At 45.6% G+C, this 21,313-nt stretch overlaps 3 protein-coding genes and 1 long non-coding RNA gene across 9 annotated transcripts in view; 3 read left to right on the forward strand and 1 right to left on the reverse strand.

The window, feature by feature from the left end:
- Positions 1-8,837, forward strand: part of LOC118233230 (disintegrin and metalloproteinase domain-containing protein 15-like) — a 30,258-nt gene extending 21,421 nt beyond the window's left edge. The window contains exons 17-24 of one of the 5 annotated variants that reach the window (XM_035428699.1): positions 122-199; positions 328-439; positions 893-1,049; positions 4,043-4,145; positions 5,456-5,524; positions 5,829-5,897; positions 6,236-6,366; positions 7,629-8,837. In XM_035428699.1, coding sequence (XP_035284590.1) covers positions 122-199; positions 328-439; positions 893-1,049; positions 4,043-4,145; positions 5,456-5,524; positions 5,829-5,897; positions 6,236-6,366; positions 7,629-7,713 — 804 coding nt within the window. In that variant the 3' untranslated portion in view covers positions 7,714-8,837. The remainder of the gene's footprint in view (positions 1-121; positions 200-327; positions 440-892; positions 1,050-4,042; positions 4,146-5,455; positions 5,525-5,828; positions 5,898-6,235; positions 6,367-7,628) is intronic. The other 4 variants (XM_035428701.1, XM_035428702.1, XM_035428703.1 and 1 more) reach the window with 4 other exon arrangements.
- Positions 8,838-10,504: 1,667 nt separating this feature from the next.
- LOC118233232 lies at positions 10,505-13,640 on the forward strand. 2 transcript variants are annotated; one of them, XM_035428707.1, is made up of 5 exons: positions 10,505-11,316; positions 11,585-11,893; positions 12,246-12,548; positions 12,888-13,025; positions 13,211-13,640. In XM_035428707.1, the coding sequence occupies exons 1-5, from the start codon at positions 11,271-11,273 to the stop codon at positions 13,246-13,248; spliced, it is 834 nt and encodes a 277-aa protein (XP_035284598.1). In that variant the 5' UTR covers positions 10,505-11,270; the 3' UTR covers positions 13,249-13,640. The 2 variants fall into 2 exon arrangements, with proteins under 2 accessions (XP_035284598.1, XP_035284599.1); XM_035428708.1 differs by having other exon boundaries at positions 12,906-13,025; positions 13,211-13,639.
- Positions 10,689-12,263, reverse strand: LOC118233233. Its single transcript, XR_004766496.1, has 2 exons — positions 12,193-12,263; positions 10,689-10,799 (listed from the first exon to the last, which is right to left on the reverse strand). It is a non-coding gene; the product is annotated as an uncharacterized LOC118233233 (long non-coding RNA).
- A 1,984-nt stretch (positions 13,641-15,624) lies between the features above and the next one.
- The window catches only part of LOC118233229 (platelet endothelial aggregation receptor 1-like), a 42,270-nt gene continuing 36,581 nt past the window's right edge, over positions 15,625-21,313 (forward strand). Inside the window, exon 1 of the mRNA XM_035428697.1 lies at positions 15,625-16,075. The gene's annotated coding sequence lies outside the window, so the exon portion shown is untranslated. The remainder of the gene's footprint in view (positions 16,076-21,313) is intronic.

Consider the following 21,313-nt stretch of genomic DNA (forward strand, 5'->3'; position numbering starts at 1 on the left):
CCTTCTCTTGTTCATTTATCTAAAGGCAGCAACAAGCAGTCGCACAGGTCCAACAGGTGCTAATGTTTGATATTAGCAATAGCCTGGCGGGTGGCTCAGTCGTTTTGTGATTGCGTTCCAGGCCTGTTTAGACCGGCAGTGCCGGGACGCGGCTGTTTTTGGCGTGGAGGAGTGCCAGAGGAAGTGCAGCGGCCATGGGGTGAGAGAACAGGACCGTTTGTGGTGGGGGAGGGAGGGGGGGGTGGGTGAGGGGGCATTTCCACTGAGGGGTTGTTACGGGGGTCGCTCTTATCAAACGTACCGATGTTCCTGTCCCCCCTTCTGAAGGTGTGCAACAGCAACCACAACTGCCACTGTGATGTGGGCTGGGCCCCCCCGGACTGCAAATACTCAGGCTATGGAGGCAGTGTGGACAGCGGGCCCATGGTGGAGCCCAGAGGTACCCCCAAAACTACCGCCACACACACCTGGGGAAATTTTAGCCGAGAGTCCCCGATTCAAGCAGCATATTCATCATCATCATCATCATCATCATCAAACATTCTTATGCCCTTGTGAACTCACACCTGGCGGTAATTACCTAACTGGCCCCAACATTTACGGCATCTGACATTTTAGCTACATTTCTTGATAAGCGCACAAATGACAGCCAAGGACTGTCCTTGTATCTCCAAATGAAACGTTTTACTGTGATCTAATCTACGAGCAAACCAGTGTTGGTGTATACAGCCAGTTAGCTCATTTAGCCAGGGTAATTGGTGGAGACAAAAACCTGCATACACACCGGCCCTCCAGGACCAGAATTGCCCATCCCTCACTTTTCATAACCTGACAGACATTTAGCTGTAGCATATTACAAAAAAAATTTTTTTCTGACATCCGACCTCCCCAGACTCTCATGGCACACGAGTGGCGCTGCTGGTCACTTCCCTCATTGTCCTGCTGGGGGCGCTGTTCTTCCTGCTGCTGCGTTACCCTCGCCTCCGCCGACGCCTCTTCAGCTTCCGCAGCATCCTCTTCCTCAAGGGCCCCAGCCAGCAGCAGAGCCGGTAGGATCCCATTGGTCCTCTAATCGGGCTAATCTCCGCACAGGAACAGCGTCTAACATAAATCAAATCAAGCTTTATTTATAGAGCACATTTCAGACAAATTCACAACATGCTTTAACACAAGATGAAAATATTAAGCAGACAAAAAGGAAATAAAAGTACAATGAAAGGAGATAAGAGTAAAGAACATAAAAATCGAGTGATTAATAAACATCAGATAAAAAAATAAAATAATTTAAAAAGAGGAAGAAGCCTAAAGAACAATAAGTAAGAAAAACCAGTGCTATAAAGGTAGGCTTAAGATTCTTTTTTGAAGATGTCCACAGATGCAGGTAGACCTGTAGAGGCAGTCTCTTCCTAAGGCTGTGGCTGCTGAAACCGAACGCCCCGCCACTTCTCTTAGGCCCACCCCTTAGCTAGTCAACATTCGTTGTCAACTTCCTAAGAGTCGTTTCCCAGACATTGGGCCTCATTCACGAAACATGCGTACGATCGCATTTGATCATATACTGCGTATAAGAACGTTTCCAAGAACATTTTGCCATTCATAATTTTTTTTCTCATCTGTATTTATTCATGGCTGTTTCCACACGAACCGGATTGCGCATAAAATTTACAAACAGCCAGCATTCATCATCTCATACACCTGGGATATGCACAAAAACAAAGGTCAGCACATGTGTCATGAATCTCATTGTTTTTTTTTTTTGGTAGGAACATTTTAAAGAACAAAAGTAAGAATAATTTAAGCAAAGTTTTGTGAATGAGGCCTGTTGAGTCTGAGTAGCTGAGTGAGGCTCAAGTGGTTACACCAACTTGGAACATTTAGGCCTGGTTTCTCACGCATGGATTAAGCCTAGTCCTAGACTAGAGGAACAATTCAATGAAGACCTCCACTGAGAAAAGGTTTTAAGTCTGGGACTAGGCCAAACCGACGCGTGAGGGAACCAGCCAATGTTCTAAGTTGGTGTCACTACTTGCTGCTCAGACGCAGCGTGCAATGCAACACAAGCATTCTAGGCCTTACTGTGGTGTCACCAGGGGTGTAGCACAAGCAGCCTCCGTGGACCATTAAAATTGTGGATCAAATAAAACTTTTTAGTCCAGGCCAATTAAGCCACGCCCCCCCCCCCCACCCCCACCCAGATTTGGGGCCCTGGGTAGTCAGTTCCACTATTCCTTCCACTGTGTCTCCCCAGTGTCAGTCAAGGGAAAGATCACAGAATGAAACGGTATAAGAAATCTACGCGTTTTCTTCAGCTGTTTGCAGGCTGATTAATTAGATTCAGCTAAACCAGGTCGGCCTCCGAATCCCCAGTTGACCGATCCTCGAAGGCCATTGGCCCGAAAAGGCGCCCGCCTGCGCCTGAACGCCGCTGCAGCTTCTTGTGGTCGGAATAGCCTAGCAACCGCGCAGCCCAACTTCCTGCCTAGAGACACGGTCGCCCAGGCTACCAGAAAGCCTGGGCGCCCCAAGGCCTCGTTTCTGGTCCCGTGTTGGTCACACGTACACGGCAAACTTTTGTGACTTCAGCAGTTTAGCGGCCTCAGATACGGCCTATATTACATATTCACCGAACATCACAGAACACCGATTACTGGCCTGAAAATGTACACACACACATTAAGCCGTTCACACAGAAAGTTAATGGCTCAGTTAATATGAGTAGCGTGCTACTGGGGCGACATAGCTCAGGAGGTAAGCGGGGTTGTCTGGCAGTCGGAGGGTTGCCGGTTCGATCCCCCGCCGTGTCGAAGTGTCCCTGAGCAAGACACCTAACGAGCAGCACTTGCTTGGTGCTCTTGCTAACACCAAGGCTCCCAACGAATGCCTTGCATGTGAATGGGTGAATGAGAGGCATCAATTGAAAAGCGCTTTGGATCAAAGTGCTATATAAATGCAGTCCATTTACCATTTGCTAGCACTCGACATGGCAGTATTAAAATGCAACTGGACCTGCTTTCGCAGTGGTTTCCTGCGTTTAAATACTCACGCAGACACATCCTTTGATCTACCTTAAGCCCAAGTGGGCAAACGTGCTTCTTGCGACCTGCCCCAATTCTAAATGTAGGTTAACGCGCTTTCAGATACGTAATAAGATTGTTTTTCTGCTTGGCTTGTGCCAAACACTGAAGGTAGGTGCACTGCGGTTAACTAATGCTGCATCTACTTTGACTGGCATACATGTGGCCTGTGAGCCTTTTTTGAGCATAAAATGGTATTGAAATATAATGTTGAAAAATAATGTTTTACAACAAAAGTTGTTTAAATGCCTGAAAGGGACAGTGAGTTATTACTTACAGTACACACCTACACTGCATGGCCAAGACATCCAACATCTCATCCAAAATTATGGGCATTAACATGGAGACTGTCCACCCATTGCTGCTATAACAACCTCCACTCTTCTGTGAAGGCTTTATACTAGGTGTTGGAGCATTGCTGCAGGGATTTTCTTCCATTCAGCCGGAAGAGCATTAGTGAGGTCGGGCACTGATTGGGCGATTAGGCCTGGCTCACATTTGGCTTTACAATTGATCCCTAAGGTGTTGGATGGTGTTGAGGTCAGGGCTCTACAGGCCAGTCAAGTACTTCCACACCATTTTCGACAAAACCATTTCTATATGGACCTTGCTGTGTGCCCAGGGGCATCGTCATGCTGAAACAGGAAAGGGCCTTCCCCAAACACAGAATTATCTAGAATGTTATTGCGTGCTGTAGCCTTCACTGAAACAAAGGGACCTAGCCCAAACCATGAGAAACAGCCCCAGACCAAGGGGTGTCCAGATACTTTTGGTCATATAGTGTACATTTTGACTTGTTGCAGCATATATAATATATTCTATTTGAGTGTGTTGCCGGTGGATTCTGTTACCCTGAGGGGTAAGAGCAGGATGTGCTGGGAAGGGGGGGGGGGGGGGTTTCACAACTTTTCGGGTTGCCTTAGAGAATGCCATCGCCGGCCATTATGACTGATGATTTTGTGTCCCAGGACCCCGGCCTTGGAGAGGATGGCAGCCAGAGGTGGAGATCAAGCCCAGCCGCTGAGGCCCAACCCAAAAAATGACATTCCCCTCACCCTGTCGTTAAGCAAGGTACCGTAACCCACAGACTGTCCCGCACTACGGAAGGGGGGGGGGGGGGGGCGCTTGTTGGAGCCAACCGGTTCAGGATCAGTGTAATGGGCGGAGCGATCGCGTGCTGTCAGTCACTGACTTGAACCAATTAAAAGACTTTTCTCTTCAAAACAAAACCATTCGATTGGTCCATGCCTGCTGACTAGTTGAACACAGGGTCTTTCAACAAAAAAAATAGCCAAACGACTCTCAACAACACTTTAGAAAAGGCAAGGTTTTGCGTAACCTGAAGGAAGAAATAAAATATTACTGGTTTCTCAGCGAATAACATTAATTCTCCCTTTGTGGCCAAGCCGTTACTCTGTGTTCTAAAACAAGTGCACCAGCAGTCGTTCACAGTGTGAAAAACCTCTTCCTGCAAAGTTGCAGAAGCAGAGTGCTCCAGTTAGCTTCATCTTTGCTTCCTGTTTACGCCCCTCTTCTGTGACAGTTCGCTAGTCTTAAGCCGAGGCCTGCCTGCGTAGTGGATCTGACCTTGTGGTTGGACTTCTGGTCAAGCACATCGCCCATTTTGGTGCCTGAGCGTTTATGAAGAATTCAAATGTTGTGTGGGTGTAGTTTTTTTTTCTTCTTTTGTTGGTCTTTTCAAGCAAGTTTCTGATTTCTGCTTAATTTCTCTTAAGTCAGTGAGTGTCACATAGTGGTCAATGTGAGGGGTTTTCCTAATTTAGCTCCCAACCGAAGTGCACCCCCATTTTAAACCCATACACAGTATTGCCCCCCCGCCCCCCCCCCCCCCCCTTCAATGCATTTTGTACCAGTGGTGTCCCAGTTCAGTAAATACATACAACTCCTCTGATTCAACTGCAATAGCTTCAAATAAATCCGATCTACCATTTCATACCTGCATGACATTCCTTTGTGTGTCACAGTCTGTCGCTCACTAACCACTGCGTGAATGTTAACACCGCCAACACGCCATTTTGGATCTTCACTGGATAACCACCACACGCGTGTGAATCCGCTGTAGTGAAGTAGGGAACCGCCGTACTAATCAGAGGTGGACGGTCCAGGGGTAAGAAAGTAAAAGTCCAGTCCGTGTGTTTCTTCCACCCACGGAGTGTGCCGGCAAGATTTCACCAATCAGCTCTCTACCTCCTGGCGGGTGGCTGGAGCAAAATACTGGGGAGGACTTTTGCTTTCTGAACCTGGATTTTTCACCTCGACTATGAATGCAGCTTGTGCGCTTAATTGCTTAACTATGGTACTGCTAGCTGACGCTTGCCTATCCTTTTTTTCCTCACCCCCACCCTCCATCTCTTCACAAGCAGGCTGAGGACAAGCCCCTGCCCCCCAGTAAACCTCTGCCACCTGATCCGGTGTCAAAACCTACCCAGGTACTGTAACCTCCACCCCCAGCCCTGCCCAGAGCTCAGAATTTAGTCAAACTTTAAAAAAGATTTGTATCCAGCTGCATAATCAATGCTAACAGCTGGCGTGAGCTGTGCAGCTGCCCATGTGCAGCAGTATCAGAGATTTGTTTCAGCCAATTTTTGAGTGACCGGGTGAGTGACAGCCAGAAGGAAGGACTAATTTGCCATCCTTTCACATATAGATTAAGGCTGGGAGCAGGCCAGGGTGAATTCATTTATTTTTCTCCTCTTCCTCTTTCTTACTGTCGCTCCCGCCTGTCCACTCCAGTCGGTAGGGGAACGGCCGCGCCCTCCGACCAAGCCCCTCCCCCCTGACCCCATTCCCCCTGGTGATAAGGTATAAACACAGGAAGCGGTGTGGATGATTTGTATGCGTTGGGAGTGGGATGGACATTGTCCACCTAACCCTTTAAGGTGTGAGATCACAAATATGTGTTTAGAATGTTCTTAACGGAACATTCTAATGCTGATGTCACAATCACTGCTGGTATTGGAAAGCAGTGGAGTTCTAGAACAAACAAAAAAAACATTTACAGAAAAACTCTTTATATGGTTAAGAGTCATGTGCCCTGTCCTGAATTGGGTGTTGGCAAAGCCTTTGTCATTGGCTGTGGAGTTAATCCTGCGGGCTGTGCAGCTCCTTATTGGTCCCGTGTGTTTGCGTGTCCATTACAGGTCCATGTTCCAGCCCGGCCCCCTCCTCCCACCAGACAGCTCCCAGCAGTGCCCCCCACACGCCCTGCCGCTGGAGTCGCCCCGAATCAGGGACCCAGAGGGTCTCCAGTGCCCACAGCGGGCCCGGCCAGGTGGGCCTTGACTGTCCGAGCCACTGGGGAAACGCCGCTGCCTGTGTGCACTACACGACTTTCAAAATCCTAACGATGCAAAGCATTTAATGACGTCTCTTATAAACATCGCTGGTATTTCCGTCCTAGGAATGCTCACACTACACTACACTACGTAGTCACATGGGGTCACACACTGCACCCGCCACGCTTAAAGACGTGTGATAAAATCGAATTGGTTTGATGTTCTCGCTAGAGCAGCTCAAGGCTGGATCAGGAGAACTGCTGTTGAGTCTCTGACTAGCTTAAGGCTGGATTGGGAGTGTGGTTGAGTCTCTGACTATCTTAAGGCTGGATTGGGAGTGTGGTTGAGTCTCTGACTAGCTTAAGGCTGGATTGGGAGTGTGGTTGAGTCTCTGACCATTTTAAGGCTGGATTGGGAGTGTGGTTGAGTCTCTGACTAACTTAAGGCTGGATTGGGAGTGTGGTTGAGTCTCTGACTAACTTAAGGCTGGATTGGGAGTGTGGTTGAGTCTCTGACTAGCTTAAGGCTGGATTGGGAGTGTGGTTGAGTCTCTGACCATCTTAAGGCTGGATTGGGAGTGTGGTTGAGTCTCTGACCATCTTAAGGCTGGATTGGGAGTGTGGTTGAGTCTCTGACTAACTTAAGGCTGGATTGGGAGTGTGGTTGAGTCTCTGACTAGCTTAAGGCTGGATTGGGAGTGTGGTTGAGTCTCTGACCATCTTAAGGCTGGATTGGGAGTGTGGTTGAGTCTCTGACTAACTTAAGGCTGGATTGGGAGTGTGGTTGAGTCTCTGACTAGCTTAAGGCTGGATTGGGAGTGTGGTTGAGTCTCTGACCATCTTAAGGCTGGATTGGGAGTGTGGTTGAGTCTCTGACTAACTTAAGGCTGGATTGGGAGTGTGGTTGAGTCTCTGACTAACTTAAGGCTGGATTGGGAGTGTGGTTGAGTCTCTGACTAGTTTAAGGCTGGATTGGGAGTGTGGTTGAGTCTCTGACTAGCTTAAGTATGTCCCAAACTAATGAAGACACATCCTTGAGCCAAACGCATGCAATTAGTGAACTGTACCGAAGACCAGTTGTGAATGTTTGTCATAGGTTTTATATAAGCCTCTTCATCCTCTTTCATCTCTCGCTCCCTGTCTCTTTCTCCCCCCCTCCCCCTCCCCCTCCCCGTCCTTCCCTCTCTCTCTTTCTCCCCCTCTCTCTCTCTCTCTCTGTCTCACTCTCTCCCCTTCCCTCACTCTCTGTACACACACAGGCCCCCTCTTCCTCCTCCTCCTCCTCCTCTGAAAGTGACGCCCAAGCCAAAGGGATCCCACTCGCCCCACCAGCGTGCGCACTGAGGACCCAGACGCCCCGTCAGGAATCTCTCTTTGCGGGGTCCCAAAAGGCTAGTCTCCCGGCGCTGAGGAGGTCTAGTCCACCCGCCTCCTGGATTTAGACCCCTGGGACCCCCCTCAGGTCTCTCGTGGTCCTCCCCCAACTTTGAACTCTGGTCCTGGGCAAACGGGACTGGCGTCCCATTGGTTGCCGCTGGCGCAATCGAACCAATCACAGAGGAGAACGCAGGACTGCGCCCCCATTGCGGCTCTGCCTTGTTCGTCTGCCCAAGTTTAAAAATGACGTCTATGGCGGTCAACAGTATGGCAACCAGTGTCTTAGGCCTTTGGAAGTATGCGGGTGTGTGTGGGGTACTCTTGAGCTGAACTAACACAGACTTCCCTGGTGAGGCCTGGAAGTAAGGAAAACCTAAGCCGAAATGTATTTATTTTTATATATAAATGTTTTACTAATTTGTCAATAAATCATGGACAGATTTGTAAAACGTTAAGTGGCTGATGTATTGTACATAAGCTAATTTCCACCCAGATGGCCTTTTTTGTTGTTGATGGAATGTATCTAGAGGAGTCAAAACACGAAATAGTAAATGGTAATAATGAATAATATATTTTAGTAATAAAAATGATAAGAATGTCGAACTCAGTTTCATGGTGCAACTTTGACCTGTGGCTCCCAAAAAAGACTGCAGGAAGTTGACTGTCACATGACATGACATAGTAAGGAAACATGAACTTGCTATGGCTCTTGGGTTTGCAGTCGGATGGTTGTCTCATGATACATTCAGTAAGACATATCCTTTCAGTGATACACTTTTACCAGAAGAATACACAATTAATTCTTCCGTGGGAGTCCAGTAGACTTTAAATTGAACATTTTGCAGACATTTTTGAAGCCTGAAGTCCACTTCAGGAAGCCTAACATACGAGTCTGACCACAAAATTGACATCTCAGCTCATACACACACTCGTTGGAAAAAATCTGTTTGGCCTAAATTATTTGCAACATTTGATATATTTGCAAATGCACTTTCCTGTACCATCGCAATATACTGTCAGTCCCTCAGTGACCAAGTACGAAGCAGACAGACTTCTGTTGATATGCCTCTCAATAAAATATCTCAAGACATTTTTTACCTCAGATGGCTGGTCTGTTGCATGCCTTCATCAACTTTATTGACTACTGAGTCATTGAAGCACTACACAGAGCCAGATGAAAACTTGCAGTGTGTGTTAAACAGCTAAAATTACAAAAATTGCGATTCAGGGTTTACTCTTAATGCAGCCATTACGGATTTTTTTTACACATAAAATCAGTTTATATGGCTGGACATTCCCTGAATTCAGTTTAAGTACCTGGCCTGATGGTGTAACAGCAGCTGTGCCCTAGATGAGCGTCGAACCCACAACCGCTGGCTCAGCGAAATAACCAGCATTCGATATAGGAAAAAAAAGCCCCCACAATCCCCACCACAGGTTCGCCTCTTGTTCTTTTTTCTTTTTTTTCTGTTCTGCTTCCTCTGAAAGGCTGGAGGACAGGCACCGCAGGCCGTGGACACGCAAGCGAGCGTGCGGAGGCTTGTCTATGGGGTCACGTCAGCGTGCCCTGTGGTTGAAGCGGGCCATTCCGACTCGCAGCAGACGGGTCTTTCCGTTGGCACTGAGCTGCAGGACCCTCGCACTAACCCCACTCAGTACCCTCACACTGACCCCGCTCAGAACCCTCGCACTAACCCCGCTCAGAACCCTCGCACTAACCCCGCTCAGAACCCTCGCACTGACCCCGCTCAGAACCCTCGCACTAACCCCGCTCAGAACCCTCGCACTGACCCTGCTCAGAACCCTCGCACTAACCCCGCTCAGAACCCTCGCACTAACCCCGCTCAGAACCCTCGCACTGACCCCGCTCAGAACCCTCGCACTGACCCCGCTCAGAACCCTCGCACTGACCCCGCTCAGAACCCTCGCACTGACCCCGCTCAGAACCCTCGCACTGACCCCGCTCAGAACCCTCGCACTAACCCCGCTCAGAACCCTCGCACTGACCCCGCTCAGAACCCTCGCACTAACCCCGCTCAGAACCCTCGCACTGACCCCGCTCAGAACCCTCGCACTGACCCCGCTCAGGACCCTCGCACTGACCCCGCTCAGAACCCTCGCACTGACCCCGCTCAGAACCCTCGCACTGACCCCGCTCAGGACCCTCGCACTGACCCCGCTCAGAACCCTCGCACTGACCCCGCTCAGAACCCTCGCACTGACCCCGCTCAGAACCCTCACACTAACCCCGCTCAGAACCCTCACACTGACCCCGCTCAGAACCCTCGCACTGACCCCGTTCAGACCAGTGGGCCGCGTCACCCTCTTTCACCACGGGGGAAAAGAAAACAGCTCCGTTTTCCTCGGTGCCTTTTACGCATTTCACATTTCTGGTGTGTGGTGTGTGCGTGTGTGTATGTATGTGTGTGTGCGTGTGTGTATGTATGTGTGTGTGCGTGTGTGTTGTGTGTGTGGTGCGTGTCTGTGTGTGTGTGTGTGTGCACGTGAGTGTTCTGTGTGTGCGTGCGCGTGTGTGTTCTGTGTGTGTGCGTGCGTGTGTGTTCTGTGTGTCGTGTGTGTGTGTGTGCGAGCCTGTTCTGTGTGTGTTTGTTCTCTGTGTGGTGTGTGTGTGAGCACATGTTCTGTTCTATGTGTGTGGTGTGTGTGTGTGTGAGTGTATTCTGTGTGTGTGTGTGTGTGCACGTGTGTGTTCTGTGCGTGTGCGTGTTCTGTGTTTGGTGCGTGTGTGCACGTGTGTGTTCTGTGTGTGTGTGTGTGCGTGTTCTGTGTTTGGTGCGTGTGTGTGTCCATGCAAATGAATTACATTTCAGCCATAGCAATGTTGTTTACTATTGTAATGTTTCGAGGTAATTAAAACAATTAAAGTTTTTTTCTTTCTTTCTGGTGATCACTCTCTTGAATTGGACAATGCTTTAACCATGTTTGTTGTGATTTTATATCAGGACCAACCCTCTCACAGTATTATTATCTGTTAAAATTCAATGTGATGTAACATATGTTTTTCTGGATTGTTGTTTTGTTGTGGAGACCATCTGCAAAACAAAGTAAAACAAAATGTTGATATAGTAAACAATCTTTCTCAAAAATGAAAAAAATATGGTCATTAATAACGTGGTAGACCCTTGCAATAATTATAATTTATACGTTTTATTCAGTTAAATGTTCGGTGTTAAATCAACACCAATAGAGTACATTTTACTCTGACAGAGTACATGTGGTCCTTATTGGACTCATAAACTGTAGTTATTTAACACTGATGTTTTCGTTTAGTGCGTCAACGTGTCCATAGAACGCGATTTTAAAAAATGGATGCAAGGGTCTGCTTGGTTTTTTGTAGACTACGGGTATTGCATGTGCTCTTGTGGTTTCTTGGCCACAGTTCTGAACTAGTAACCATCTCGTAGAGGGTGGTCGGATAAACAGGTCAGGGATGAATACCACGCATTTGGAACACATGTAACCGCGTGCGCGGACTGAAGCATTACTTCTATGAAGCTGTCGACATGATACCCTGCCTATTGCTGTTGGTGTGTGCTATTACACTAGATGGTAGGCCTATGTCGCTTTTTTCTATTCATTTATTGATTGTGGATTTTTTTGATTATAGAAATGTTCTAATCAGTTTGTGTTGTACCCACAATGCAAACCAATTCTCGCTATAACTGCGGTTTAGTTTCCATGTAAATACAATTGAACTGCAAATTTACATTAAATGTAATCTAAATTTTATTGAGTTATTATTATTGGCTGTTTGATTGATTGATTGACTGATTGCCGTTTTTTAAAACACGTGTAACATTTTTTGATTCGTCTGCAGCGGTCCAACAGTTTCCAGCGTTGATGGAGGTGGAGGCTGGTCGTACCGCCAGGTTAAAATGCAGCACGAATGGGATGCCTGCCACATATTGCTACACGATTATTTGGACAAGGGTCGATTCCAGGACCAAGAAGCTTATTTCCTTAAAGAACGCCCCTGATTTTGTGAACACCGTCGCCAGTGAACAAACCGAATGCTCCTTCGACATTAAAAACGCAACAGCTGACGACTCCGGGACTTACTACTGTTTAGTGGTGTACGGCAAAATGGTCTACATCGGCAACGGGTCAAATGTAATAGTGACACAAGGTGAAAAAAGGCATAGCTTACACATGGAAATAACACTGAATCTATTCATGGGTTTTTGGGATGTGTAAAATGGTGGCATATTAGTGTGCGTTTATACTGAATTTCAGATATTATTTTATTTTTACAAAATTGCGTAAGTAGGCCTAAATGGTCCAGTAGGCCCTTCACTTCGAACCAAAATTGTGACGGACTATAGCCGAGTTGCTTATCAGCATGTATTGCAATTTGCCTCTTAATATATTTATATTTTATATAAGGCTATACTTAATTTCTATATTTATAAAGTATACTCAACCCACCACTGGCGTGCATTCAAACGGCCATATGAAGTCCTGATTGCTTTCTACAACAGGAAGAAAAACTGCACCCCCTTCAATCGAAATCCTCGGGCCGTCGGGCGACGTCCACGGATCCTTCACCCGACTCTTGTGCATGATTGCCGGAGTCGTTCCGAAAGCTCGTATGTTCTGGGTCATAGACGGGCGAGAGAGAAGCGGATTCACCGATACCGTCTGGACAAAATACGGCGACGAGGTCGTGGAGTCCACCCAAAGCCAGGTGCTGGTTCCTGCGGAGCAGTGGGAGAGAGGAGCCGTCTGCACCTGCGTAGTGGAGTTTGACGGGAGGAACACTTCGAAAAGCGTGCAAAAAGGAGGTAAATCTTTAAATACGCAACGCATAACATTGCATTGCCCTTCAATTACCGGCATTTGACAAACCAGAGGGATTTACAATGAGAAGACAAGTGCATTAATACATGAAAGTAAAACATGATATTATTATTATTATTATTATTATTATTATTATTATTAAAACTACTACCACAAATAACATAGGCCTACTTTTGAGGATGATTATGACAATATGATTATGTTCATACTATATATTACTGTAACTAAAATTATTATCACTGTTATCACTTCTTTTGTTGTTGTTGTTACTATCACTACAAATGAATGAGCTGAAAGCCAAATGGCCTTTAATGTTGTTCAAGCATGTTCTGTAATAACAGACCACTGGGAGGGATGCTATGCCACTGTGGCTGCGTACAGGGTTGTGGTGACTACCCTCTGTCTTCTCTCGTGGACAATGACTATCACAGCGGGCATTTGTTTCAGGAGAAAAAGAAATCGTAAGTGCTTGACTTTATTTGTGTGTGTGTGTGTGTGTGTGTGTGTGCCATGTTGCCGATAGGCCGATGGGATTTTCTTAAGAGTGAGTTGATAGTCTCGGTTATTCTCAATGAAAATTGTACACTCTTAATTGCATAAAATTTAACCCAGTGCTCACTTTTCATTTTCTTAATTTTATTTATAGGCGAAGAGAAGAGGAGTAGGAGGATCACAGAGAAGTAAATTTGAAGGTGTTAAGGCATGTAGCAGGCCCTCTCATCCAGTACCACTTACACCGTTTACTTCTTTTTTTTAAATGAATTTTTTACATATAATCCATTTATACAGTTAGATATATACTGGCGCGATTCAGGGGTTTAGTACTTTGATCAGTGGTACAATGGCGTTGCCTCACCTTGGAATAGAGCCTACGACCTTTGAGTTGTGTTCTACACCTGAAAGGAATAAAACCTTTCGAGAATAAATTGAGTCTTGTTCAGCAACAGGGAGCAACACGGCTGGTTTTCTTGGATGAGAAATTTGTATACCAGCTTAGCCCTTTCAACAGTAGGCTTTGGAATGTTTTTTTTTCCTTCTAAATTCTAATCCAGTGTTCTAGAACCCCATTGCTTTAAATTACCAGTAGTGATTGTTACATCATCATTAAAGTGTTCAGTTAAGAACATTCTAATTGTATATTTTATATCTTACACCTTAAATGGGATATGGCAGTGCTTAAAAAAAAGGGGGGGGGGGATGGCTTACACTGTCAATCAGACATTTTTCCCATGGCAAATGCTAACAGTATTTCTAATCAAAAAAATATCTGTTAACTTACATGTGTTAACCTTGTTTCTTTAGCAGTGGTTCAGTAGAAGCTTGGTTATTTTTATTCAGATTGTGACAATGTAATCTCATGTTTCTTTTAGCATTTTGCACTGTTGCTGATCATGTTTCTGTCATCAAATGGCTAGACTAAAAAAAAAAAAAAATTTTCAAATCACAGATCATTTGTTCTTTTGTTGTGGTTTTGTTTGTGATAATCAATGTGCACAAGCCGCTAGCACGTTTAATCAATTAATAATATACTGACAAATATATTGTTTAGCAATCATTTCTTGACCTTAGACATAAAATTGAAGTCAAGTCAAGTAAGTTTATTTATAAAGCACATTTAAAAACAACAGAAGTTAACCAAAGTGCTGTACAAGGAAAATAAAAATGCATAAAATAAATTAAATAAAAAGGTATAAAATACAATACACAAAGACAACATGCCAAGCATTAAGACCCAATGTAAAAAGGTGTCTTAATACGGGATTTAGAAGAGTCAGTGGAGGGGGAAGACCTAATAGAAAATGGTAGACTATTCCAAAGCCTTGGGGCAGCATTGGAGAAGGCACAGTCGCCCTTAGTTTTAAACCGGGACCGAGGAACAGACAGGAGCAATTGGTCAGAGGATCTAAGAGGCCTGGAGGTGGAATAGGGGCAAAAAATGCAGTGAAAGGCACTTCAAATATTGAGCATTTCTTGTTAAAATTCATAACGCTTCATATCACCACCATGGCTCTCAAAGTACTAGTTTAGGTCTACAACTGCATTATATATTTTAGGAAAGTTATTATTACTGAATTGGAGAGGCTGGAATTACACCCTAGACAGGTCTCCAATCTATCACAGGACTAGAAAAAAATTACTGACATAAAACACGTTTATAAATGGAATACTGTATAAAATAATACAAACTGTGAGTTAATTCGTTTTTTAAAATTGTTCTAGTGAAGTTCAGAAAATGTACTTTCGGAAACATTTTGACAGTTCTATATTATACCAGTAGAGGTCACTGTTTGTAATTACATCCCATCATGAACAGAAAGGTTTCTTTGAAAATACTAAGTTATACTTTATTGTACTTTTGATACCATTGAACCCATTAAAAACATGGAAACTTCTTATTTTAACGGATTGTATTATTTATTTAATGAGGAGAAACCGAAAACCAACGTCAAAGCGTATTTATATCATCATATAATCCTATCGTCTCAGCCCAAGGCCAAGGGTGAAGATCTCACCGAAATTGAGATTTGACATTTTAATATAGTTCGTTTTTTAGTAACTTATCTTTAAGATAACTCAGCAAGCTGCGACGAGACTTGATTAAACGACGTGTAGCAGGCACGATTTGAACATCACACTTATGGACATTTATACTGATAACTGAATCATATAATCTGCTGTATGAAACAAAAATACAAATACCAGAAATTTAACTGAGCACGACTGGGCTTTAGAACTGAAAACTAATCTAACAATTTATTACACTGGTCTTCCGCTGTTTGTAATTTATTACAAACTGCTTGTGGTATTGTCACAAAAAACTTAAGCACATATGAGCAGCACTTGCCTAATCCTGTTTGTATTTGGCGCCGTGTTCTAATTCTCAACGTTTTCCCACACTGCGTAATTCCGACTTTAGTTTTATTTAAGGGTGCTGTGTTTAAAGTTTAACTCTGTCCAATGTCTTTTTTTTCTTCTTTTTTTCCGTCTGCTTCTGAGTCTTGCCTGTAGTTCGTATCCACCTTCCACCCCTAGGGCCCGCGTTTAATAGAAATCCTTAGTGGAAATTCATGAGAGGACGAGAAACACTCCGCGCAGATTCCAAACCTTTCCTGTCACCCGCTTTCCGTCGGAAGGAGCGGCAGTTAGCCCAATCTCCGCTGCACGCAGCTACTTTCCCAAGCGCGCTAAGCACTTGATCGAACGGACTCGATGAAAGTAGCCGACACGCGTTTAAGAGATGCCATTATTTTGAAACCCGCGTCGACATTTTCACGGTGTTATTGATCATTGTTAATATTTTTTTGGGCGAGACTTTTAGCTGATTTCACTCGCCCTGGGTTTGTTTTTTATTTTAACGTTTTGTCCACAAATGAGTTAAAATGATGTTTGTTATCTAAGGTAAACATATAAACATTTCATTTGATGGGCTACATGTACTATTGTCAATTTGATAAAGAAACAAGAAAATATCCAGTGGAGCCGTCTAAAAAGCTGCGAATGCCCTGCGAAGGTAAGATCTAAATATTCCAAATTGTGCTAAATGTTCAGTTTGCACCCTAAATCTAAACCGCTATATTTTTGTTCCGCTCACCTCTGTTTTGTGTTCCCAGGTGTGTTTTTCTTTATCGTACGTGCTCCAACGGTTAATTGTCCAAAACGTATGACAGGCTGAATGTTTTTTTTTTTTTTTTTAACTTTACATTGCGTCTGTTGATTAATCTGCTAATCGTTTTTGTTCAGAGTAAATCGCATGGTAGGGATGACTTAACATTGAACGTACGTTTTGCTTTTATAATTGGTTACCGAAACAACTCTCTTCGTTGTAGTAGCCTTCTTCATGTGCTGCAAATTCTACGGTCCAGTTAAATCTTTTCAACAGGCTTACCAGGATTTCAGAAAGCATATATAAAACATTTTATGCAGGTCTAGCAACGCCATTCACAATAAAGGGCACTGCCTTAAGTGTTCTGTTAATGACGATCAGGGCCAAACGCTCACACCTGAGGGATCCGTGGGATACGGAGATAACGTAGCCTACGCCAAATTCTGCGGTGTATCAATGATATTATTCTCTAGTCTCGCCAGAAACCAATCACCTTTGGTCAACTCTTATGATTGCGCATGGTATGTACGCCAAATGACGGCGATACAGCGCTTAAAAGCAGGGCGACCGCGAGGGGCAGAGGGCGAGTCATTGCACGTGCATCAATAGATTCGTTAGTTGAAGTCCCATGTGGGACACGGCTCTTTTTTTGGACAAAGGTCTCGCAGTGCAAACGATTATAGCAGGTTTCTCAGCGGTGACAGTGGGCTTCAGGACTATCTGCGCCCTCAGTTGTGAGCTCCGCAGTCTGTCTCAGTGAATATAGTGATAACAGCGGAGCATATGTCCCTCTCATCAGGGGGATTCATCCATAACTGGGGGATTCATCCATAACTGAGTGATATACCCCGTAAAATGCTTGGTATGTGACTCAGAAAGGGATTATAAGAGTTCAAGAGCGCCATCAATTCTCATGATTGCAGTTGATTTAATGATGAACATTTCACTGAGTAGCTTAATAGAATTAGGCCAATTAATTAGAAATATTTTAAACTCTTTTTTTCGCGTGGCAAGTAAAAACTTGGGAAACTAAGATCCCTGAAAATGTTGAACACATTACTAACCAAATTGTATCGTGGAATCATACGAAAAAGGAATTTCAAAAATAATCAAATGTTTATTGTTAATTATGTTGGCCCTGTGCAGGAAATTTATTGGTGTCTAATGAGTAAAAAGCATTAAAAATAATCATTTGACCCAGTTCTGATGTGCGCTGTGCAGTCAACCAGCAAATAGCGCTTCGCTTTCTAACTCGCATTCCGAAGGTCCAGGGAGTTCCGTTCTCCCCAGCATTAGCTCACCGAGTTCTCCACAGACACCCTCCCGGTGGAGCGCGGACAGGAAGTCAGTGGGAGGCGGCCCGTTGTTGTTTCCTGCTTAGACAGGGGCCTGGCGGGACTCGAGTTGTTTTCTCTCGCTGCGGGCCGCGAAGCTCCGAGTCAGTAATAATCGGAGTACGCGGGAGAGCTAGCACAGACGGACGCGGGCCGTTAGCGTCGGCGGGCGCGCTCCAGCTGTTGTCTGCTTTAGTCATTTCGGAGGGTTTCAGCGGTCTCCCGAGCCAGAACCCGCACATAGGTAAAGAAAGAAAGAAGAAAAAAACAAAAAACAGATGAGACTTCATTTTCGTTATGTCATCATTACGAGCTGCGCTGCATTTCCCATATTTTGTCTGCACCCCTTCACTGACAAGGTGAACTTAACGTCTCACATTATTTTAGCCCTTTTATTTATGTGTTCAATAATATTTATTAACATTATTTATTTGCCATTGATATACAACTTTTGGTCTACAGCAGCCTAAAGGACCATGGCTCAAACCTCAGGCATGTATCACAGTTGATTACCCTGTCAGTCCTTCACGGAAGGTCACATCAGGCAGTTGCACCAGTTAAATGTCTGCATAGCTCACATGGCGCATGCATGCCCCGCAGGCATGGTGTAAAACCTTTACAAACCCTCTGTAAACAAATAGGGTGCATTACGATGGACATGCTGCATGCGCATTGTAAAGGAAGACGCGCAGTTTGTAAAAGTCTGACTCCTGGTAGACATTCGGGACTTGGCTGTCGTCCTTATATTACATTAGGGCAGGGAAGAGGCCTTTTTCATAGGCCATGTTATCCGGTCCTGTATTTGTGCATTTTCATATGATGTCTTCACAACCGTAACCCCCCCCCCCCCGAGTGCCAGGACAGGAGTGTGATTGGCTCCACTGCCAGGAGCTCTGGGTCTTTAGGAGTGATGTCATTGTGTTGTGCTCTGGAGATGGTGAAGGAGTCTTATAGGCTGAAGCCAATGGTTGTTCTAACTGGGCTTGTAACTCAGAGGTTGCTGGTTTGAATCCCAGTTGTGCATAAACCTTGTATCTGAAAAACTGAATTCTCCAGAACTGTGAAAAACACTTTCTGTTTAACCAATGACCATTGTGGTTTTGTCATTTCAGGAGTTTGACTTTATTAATTTTTTTCCAAGTTTCCAAGTTATGAAACGATGACCAGTACACATGGCCAGATGAGAACTTTAAATGTGTGCTCAAAACAAATAACCAAAATGACAAAATAAAGATGACGTGAAGTTCATGCACAGTGGGGAAGATGCGTACATTCCTCTGAAAAATAAAAAATTATTTTTTAAAATGTATTTTTTCGGGACGGTGGAGACAGATGTAGCTGACATATCTCTGTTGCCCAGATACCCAGAGAAGACAGGAAGTCCGTGCGGCCGGGTTGCCTTCGAACCCTGGGCTCTGACAGACACATCCATGCTGAGTCATTCCACTGGCTTTATTTCCTGGTCAGTAGATATGCAGGATGTTGCCCAACGGTCCACTGGAACTCGCACGGCGAGCTCTGACACATCCATCCATGCCAGAGTCATTCCAAAGGCCATTTTTCCCTGTGGGTAGAATACGAGCAGGACGATAACCTGGGATCGGCTCAAAATGGTGCCTGGCTCTGCCCTGACAGGACTGTCTTTCCGTGTTTTCCGTGCGCTGGGGTAACCTTTTTTTTTTATGTTTGTTCATCTCAGGTCAGGGGCTTTGCGATGGGACAGTCCCCCGGGTGCACAGAAAGAGGCTGTAAATAGTTTATATTTGTTTATATTTATGCCAAGTTTTTTTTTAAAGGGGGAAGTTCACCCAAAAATGAAATGAAGCTATGTTTCCACTTACCCCGAGTGATATATATCCATCCTGATAGCTTTACTGAGATTTGATGGGTTTTCCCATGCTGTCCACAAGCTGACATTCTACCTGCTGCTCGAGTGAGCAGACAGCAGTCCCCCGGCTGACCAGTGGGGGTCACTGATGAGCGCTGAGATCCAGTCAACCCTGGGTGGACTGAATCCCTCCCTCCCTGGAATGATGTTGTGTCCGGTTATTCCCGTAGCCTACTGGCTGCTCGTTTGAATCCGGACTGCAACTGAATCAGGACTTTGAACCGTTGGCGCAAGGCTGCTTTTCTCCTATGGCAGGTTTTGTGACCTTCGCTAAAGTGATTTTGAATTTCTTTTTTTTACTACAAGCGCAAGGCAGCGCTTCACTTAGCCAGTTCCTGGCTTTGGGCTCGGGACCTGGGTGCTCATAAGCTGCTGCGTGGAACGTTAAACACTCCTCCTAATGTAAAAAGGAGGTGCACTCCAAATCGGAATGAACCGTAGCTAAGTTTTTAATTTGAGAAGAAGGCAAATCCGTTCTTATCCAGCATTTCCATAGCAAATAACACGAGTGCTGCATGTGGACATTTTGCACTCAGTGCTAGCCACTGTGCTGAGCCACCAGCGTTAACAAAATCATAGCTTAATATTACTGAGGAAAAAGGCTGAGAAGCAAACTGCCCAGTCTGCCCTAAATACAGAGACAGGAGAATCGACCGCCAAACAAAGATCAGACTAAAAATATTTTTAAAATATAAATTGACACGGCAGCTTCTCCTCCAACGCTTACGTCTGCAAAACGCGGTTAAATTTTGACATGTATTTTAAAAAACAATAAAACCTCAAAATATATCCTCGATAATAAACGGATCACGTTTGAAAACAAGCAGCCTTTGTTAAAATAATCGGGCCTCCAATATGGCCGCCGCAAGCTTACGTAAGCCAGTGAACCGCGGGCAAAGGGCTGGGAGCAGATTTGAGGCAGGCTGTGGTTTCTATTTTGGGGTGGGGGGTGGTGGGTAGGGTGGGTGGGGGTTTTGTTCCCCTCCTTTCTTTCCATTTTCTCGCTGGAATATTGTCAGGCCGGGCCAGGCTGGCCGTCGTCTTCATTTTGGGTGAGCGGACGGGGCGGGACGCAGGGTGCATTTTGGGTGAGCAAACGGGGCGGGACGCAGGGTGCATTTTGGGTGAGCAAACGGGACGGGACGGGGGGTGCATTTTGGGTGAGCGGACAGGACGGGACAGAGAGTGAGATGTGCCCACACACGTGTATGCACAGAGGGTCTGTTCTGCAGTTGTTGGTGTCGTGGTGGCTGGCAGTGGGGAAAGTGGTGGGGGGGAATTTGGGGTCTGTTCGCCTCTGTGGTTTCCTTTCCGGGACGGGAGCTGGAACGGGGGCCTGGATCGCCGCTCCTCCCCCTTCATTGTGTGGAAATGCAGAGCTGTTGAAGAGGAGTGCTCCATCCCCACGGCGACTAAAGTTCATCCCCCCCTATTGGCACCTGAGAGTTTGGTGTCCCTCGTTAAGGAGCTTTGTTGTCGGACCAGTGGCCTTCCAGAACGGTGTCCTCCTCAGACGTCTGGCTCACACTGTCTCATGGGCTCCGGCGACATGGGGCTTTGGAACAAAATCCCTCGTTCCCCCTGGTTACGGCCCTAGAGCTCCGCCAGCAGACGTGTTGGCGGGTTCCAGGGAGCGCTAAAACGTTGTTTCGCGAGCCTCTCCGAGCCCACGAGCACGGCTAGTGTCCAGGCCTCACGACAAACATGGAGAATTACATTACATTACAGGCATTTGGCAGACGCTCTTATCCAGAGCGACGTACAACAAAGTTTATAACCATAACCAGGAACAAGTATGACGAAACCCCTAGAGAGAAGTACCGGTCCAAGTGCAGGGAACAACCGCATAGTTCAACTTGGACCCTGAAGGTTAAACTGATTAACACTAAACAACGAGAACGGCAACAACGCAGTCTATGGAAA

The sequence above is a fragment of the Anguilla anguilla genome, chromosome 8 (assembly GCF_013347855.1).
Source record: "Anguilla anguilla isolate fAngAng1 chromosome 8, fAngAng1.pri, whole genome shotgun sequence".
NCBI lineage: Eukaryota > Metazoa > Chordata > Actinopteri > Anguilliformes > Anguillidae > Anguilla > Anguilla anguilla.